At 36.9% G+C, this 6,000-nt stretch overlaps 1 protein-coding gene across 10 annotated transcripts in view; it reads right to left on the bottom strand.

Annotated features, from left to right (window-relative positions):
* Window positions 1-6,000, bottom strand: part of cadpsa (Ca2+-dependent activator protein for secretion a) — a 104,243-nt gene that overhangs the window by 79,630 nt on the left and 18,613 nt on the right. For all 10 annotated transcript variants that reach the window (XM_016497377.1, XM_016497378.1, XM_016497379.1 and 7 more), the window contains exon 4: window positions 4,110-4,442. In XM_016497377.1, the coding sequence (XP_016352863.1) occupies window positions 4,110-4,442 (333 nt within the window). The remainder of the gene's footprint in view (window positions 1-4,109; window positions 4,443-6,000) is intronic.

The raw sequence follows: 6,000 nt of genomic DNA, 5'->3' as shown, positions 1-6,000 counted from the left end.
CGTCGATTTTTACAAAGCTCATCGGTCTGAAAAGCGAGGTGTGCTCTGATTGGTCAGCTATCCAGTGCATTGTGATTTGCCGAATACCTAAAGCGTGCGACGGAAATGTTACGCCCCTTACCATATTGTGATGCCTTGCCCCGGCCGGAGCGATGAGACAAAAACTATGCAAATCTTCCCACATCGTGACGTAGACATGTGGGGGCATGTTAGAACGAGCCGTTTTAGGTAGGCGTGGTTGACTCTTAACTTTTATAAAGAATATCTCTTTGGATTTGAGACTTTAGTCTTTGCAACTTTACAGATCTTCTTTATGCACCACGAGCTTGTAACACTCCAAAGAGAAAGGAAAAATTGAAATCGCATCATATGACCCCTTTAATCAATATGTACTGTTGAATTTATGATGAGAATGAGTGAAAGAAGGAGTGAAGAGGAAAGAGTGAAAAACTGTAGGCCAGCAGTGGGCTCTTTTGATGAGATTCCCATGGTCAGACCTCCCACCCAGTGTGGCATTGTGTGGCACTCAGGTCACGACTGACATGGAGTTGAAGAAGGTTCCTGCTGTGTTCTGTGAGGTGGATGCATAATTCTATGACTGTGCCCTCACCAGGGGACATCATTAATGAATTTGATCCTTCGCCATGTGCATGTGAGGAGACTAGCATCAAGCTACTGCTTTGTGCTCACTGTTAAGCTTTCTGAAGTTCTGACATCTGTCTAGTTTAATTTGAATTGAATTTTTTTTTAAAGTGAATTAAAAATGAAAAATGTGCTGAATATTTACTTTCCAAGATGTAGATGAGTTTGTCCAGTCCATTAATTAACATTAATGAACTTAATAATCTTGTGAAGCAAACAGCATGTTTGTAATAATAATAATAACAATCATCATCATTATCAAGACGTTTTTAACTTCAAACCATTGCTTCCAGCTAAAATATATGGGTCCTCTATCCATAATATTGCTTTCTCCAGTGAAAAAAGGGTCTCTTCTGAATCAGGAGAGAAATATGCACAAATCAAGCACGGTTTACAACAGGGGATGAACTTCTTCACTGGAGGAAATGTTATTATGGATTATTGACTATTTTGGTTATAAGCACGCAGCTTTTTTACTTCACAAGATGTAAATGGATGGATTGTGGATTATTATGATGTTGCTGTTTGAATTCTGATGGCACCCATTGACTGCAGAGGATCCATTTGTTAAGCACGTGATATAATGCTAAGTTTCTCCAAATCTGTTCCAATGAAGAAACAAATTCATCTACATCTTGGATGGCCTATAAGGATAAGTAAATTCTCAACAAATTAAAATTTTACATTAAATTTAATTTTCAATAAATTTATAATTACATTTAATTTTAATGAATTACATCACATTTTTATTTTTAATTTTAATTGATTAAACATGTTAAATTAACACCCCTAATAATTATATATAATTAATCTCATAAGAAACAGTTGCACAAGAGTTGCTAAAGTACCATTAGAGCGAGTTGAGGGCCCAAATTTAATAGGTTCTTGATTTCCACTGATTGACTGCTCTGTGTTTCCAGCATCGGGTTTAATTGTCTGTCAGTCACTTGCCATCCACAGCCAGTATCTTGAAATGCCCTCAGGAAATAGTCGATAGATTGGATTAAACTCCTACTACACAGGAGACAGCCAATGCACTGATACTGAATGCTATTATACACAGAGACACGCACACAGCTGTTTAACACAGACTCTGCCTATCAACAAGATTTACTTTAAAAAAGCAGGATGGGGCTTGAAGTCCCAGTGGAAAAACAGAAATAATGACTTGCTGTGAAAAATAAAAGACTTAAGCACCCTGCAAAAACTAGCAGAGAGAATGACAGAGAGAAAGAAAGAGACAAATATGCCAGCGTTTGTAACCACAGGACTGGGGTGCCGCTGGGTTTGATTTGAGATAAGACCTGGTCGGAGTGTCCACCGTTGCTATGGTTACTGAGATACTACCATTCCCACACAGTAAGCAGAATTCATGAGGCTAATATAAAGATAATCAAAATGGCACACACTCAAATGAGCCCGTTTGGCTCCAGTGTGAACGCAGACATTGGGAAAATGATGAATAGCAGACTCCTACACTGACACTTCCTCCGGATCCGGTGCTTTTGTTTTCCCACTGGTCACAAATCCCACAATTGCCCAAAATCTGCAGAAGCCTTTATGAAATTCTGTATGAAGGTGTTTCCCATTCTTATCCCAATTCACATACAGCTGATCTGTGTATTCAGTTCCACAGATCCACAGAACACAGTGGGGTCCAAATATGTAATTTTTGGAATTTGTAATTTTTTTAAAAACATAAAAAAAACATTTACATTTTTTTATTTTTTTTAATGATTCAGGGCAAGAGTCCTATTGCAGGTTCTTACATATTTCTCCATTTTATTTAATTATTTACTTATTTATTTCTGTACTTATTACATATATATAATTGTTAAAGTATAAATTAAATATTAAATCCCAGTTTTTCAATGTTATTTTAGACTTCTGGACCCTTTATAGAAGTTTTTGTTATTGTTCTGTGCAAGATATGTGGAATGTGGGACAACATGCTAAATCATAAGCTCTCTACCCAAAAAAGTATCTATTTATTTATTTTATTAGATTTAATTTAATTTAATTAGATTTAACATTTTTATTGATAGTTTTTGGTATTGGATGAATTATATATTACCGTTCAAAAGGTTGGGGTTGGAAGGTTCTAGATTTTTTAATGTTTTTAAAAGTATTCTCGTATGCTCACCAAGGTAGCATTTATTTGTTTAAAAATATAGTAAAAACAATAATATTTTGAACTTTTACATAATTGTTTTCTATTTTAATTTAAGATAATTAAGTAATCTAAGATAATAAAGTAATTTATCCTTGTGATGGCAAAGCTGAATTTTCAGCATCATTACTCCAGTCTTTAGTGTCACATGATCCTTCAGAAATCATTTTAATATGCTGATTTGGTGTTCAAGAGACATTTCTTATTATTATCAACACTGAAAACCGTTGTGCTGATTCAGATTTTTATGGAAACTGTGATGCATCTTTTTTAGGATTCTTTGATGAACAGAAAGTTCAAAAGAACAGCATTTATTACTCATCTTACTCACCCCAAACAGTTAAATGGCTGTGTAAGTGTTTAAGTCTATTTCTTCTCATCTTTCCCTCCGTTTTGTATTTTTTATTTTACTAATTAAGGTGCATACCTTTTGGAATGGTCTTAAAATACTGCCTTCATGGGCAACTCACTGGGTTTTGGAGCAAAGCTTATTATTACACAAATGTGACTGTCGAGCACTGCTCTGCTTTCTGTCTATTTTATTGTTCTGGAACCCACTCATTGCCCTTCTTCCATTTACAGCCACTACTGTACTCTACTATTCTCGTCATTCATTCCTTCTACATCATTTCTTGTTGCCTGAAGCAGAGTCAATGATTCACTATCCATGCTATTGTCAGTGTAAATAGCTTTTCTACAAACTCGCACATTGCTGGTTTCCAATCATTTCATTTACCACGAACAGGAAATGACCACAACCCAAAGAGCCTAGGATGACATCACCTTCTCATTTTATATTATTCTGTAGTGTATTTTGAACTATGATCTATACTGTATGGACAGAGTGTGACTTCTTGAAGGACGTCATGTCAATGTGGGCGGCCTTCTGACTTTTGTTTGACTTGTGCACATTTCTGCAGCTTGTCTAATGAAAGCTCTTCAAACTGAAGCAAGATTTGCAAACTCACACCTCCTCAGTAAAGGCACTGTCACATTTCCTCAGCCTGCTGCGGGAAGCTTGACAGATGCTTTTCTGGTCCTTGCAGATGCTTTCTAGACCCGTTTTAAGCAATTTGAAATAACACATAATTACTCTTTCTTTCAAGCCAACTCTTGCAGATCTCTTTGGGTTTAGTCATCTTCCTCCAAAAAAGAAAAGCATGGCAAAAATCTGATTACAGAGCCAAAACCGGACTCAGATAATCACATACATCTCTAAATTTTCCATATCCTGTAGAAGAAACAAGTGTGTGCTTCTCTGACACTGAACAGACTTGCATAAATGTCACCTCCTTACCTGACAAGCATTATACAGCAGCTGGTGCTCGAACTTCTTAATGCCAAGAATCTGTTGGAACATCTCATACAGCTGGTCCTTGCTGAGAATGAGCTCGGAGGCAGCGCTGGCTGTCATGCGCTGCTGGTGTTTGCATGGGTCTTCCTCTCCCCTGTAGATGGTGTCGAACTTGGCCATCCATGAGCTCAGGACCGTCTCCTTGCTCAAACCATCGATCTCCGGCAGGCTGCGGACACGTTTCTCTATGTGCTTCTTGAAGACCTCACGGGAGTCACTGGCGGAGCAACCACCGCTTTGGACCATACGGGACACACGGTCGCTTTTAAGGAACACCTATGATCAAACATAAATCTTGTTGCAGTAACAAATATATATATACATTAATAATAGTTATTAATAGTTTGGAATAACCTAATGCTGGCTGACAACAACATCCAGGCCCTTCCAGAACTCCCAGCTACCCTCAAGGACATCAACTTCCACAATTACCAGCTGAGGAGTTCAGGCATGCATGCATGGACAACCTTTAAATTTTTTTAAATGTTTTTGAAAGGATTCTCTTATGCTTACTAAGACTGTATTTATTTGATCGAAAATGCAGATATATATATATATATATATATATATATATATATATATATATTAGAGGTGTAACGGTACACGTATTCGTATTGGAAATTTTCGGTACGGGTCTTTCGGTTCGGCTCAAGCCATCAATCTTAACAGCAAGAGATTCATGTGTGATCTGAAAAAAGGCATGAGCTCAGAGAATCAGAGGCCAAGGCTGCTTCTATCAATTCCAAGCTATTTTTCTGGTTTCAAAAACATTGGCTGCAGGTCAGCGCAACCTTGTTAAATGGCTATCAAGACACTTGAAAAATACTTTGTCCTATTAGACAAGATTTTCTCTGTGTCATAAAGTGCACAGTAGAGTCCTGATTCATAACCAGACAAAATTGGTGCGAATCTGGCAGTGCACAATCTGTCTGACAATCTGCAGTAGGGTTTAGGTTATATTTATTTAATAATCTATTCTTTCACTCTTTTTATTTTCTGTATTCTCTCACAATTCACCTCTCATATTTTTATCTTGGCCTACCTCTCTCCAGTGGACACGATTCCCTTAACGTGCCTGGATAAGCAGTGGAGATGAGTTGACAGAGAGGGAACATCCAGCACAAATTCAATAAGAGTATCAGGGTTTAATTGAATTGAAAACCTGACTTTGGCTGTGACTGAATACAAAGGCATTTTGCTCATTAGTTTCACCTCATTAAATTACCACCCATACTGAGACCAACCTCCTTTTCATCCAAAACTCAAGCCTGTGTGGCAGTTTATTCCCAATTCACCTTTTCTAGGTCATAAAAGATAATATATAATCTTAAATACAATTAAAATATGTCACTTTGAGATTACATATTTATTGGAGAGGAAAGTTTCACAAAATCCTTTGCAAGGACATGTTGAGCTGAAGTCACTTCAAACATTTAACAGATTGACTGCAACTGTGTCCTTATGTATTTAATATATGCACAGACATGGATTACTCTGTTCAATGTTCATCAAATCAGCATAAAACAAACAGCTTAACATTTCTAAACAATCCCCTTTACACTGCATTATATTAATGGGAGAGACAAAGGATCTGTTTAGATGTCCCCAAAAGTTAATCAATGGTACCTAGCTGAGCATTCAAAAGTATTTTTATCTGCAAAAACATAATGTAGTTTAAAGGTACACCAAGTCATTTCTTCTGCTGTTTGTGTTTTGTTAACTCTCATTTTGCTTTAAACAACCAACACATTGGCTTTGGGCTCTATAATGACACTTATTAGAGTGCAACGTCACAAAAAGCATTTTTAGTTGCTAATGCCATTTGCAGGCACAT

The sequence above is a fragment of the Sinocyclocheilus anshuiensis genome, unplaced genomic scaffold (assembly GCF_001515605.1).
Source record: "Sinocyclocheilus anshuiensis isolate Anshui unplaced genomic scaffold, SAMN03320099.WGS_v1.1 scaffold710, whole genome shotgun sequence".
Classification (NCBI taxonomy): Eukaryota; Metazoa; Chordata; class Actinopteri; order Cypriniformes; family Cyprinidae; genus Sinocyclocheilus; species Sinocyclocheilus anshuiensis.
This window is presented reverse-complemented; position numbering and strand designations above follow the sequence as displayed.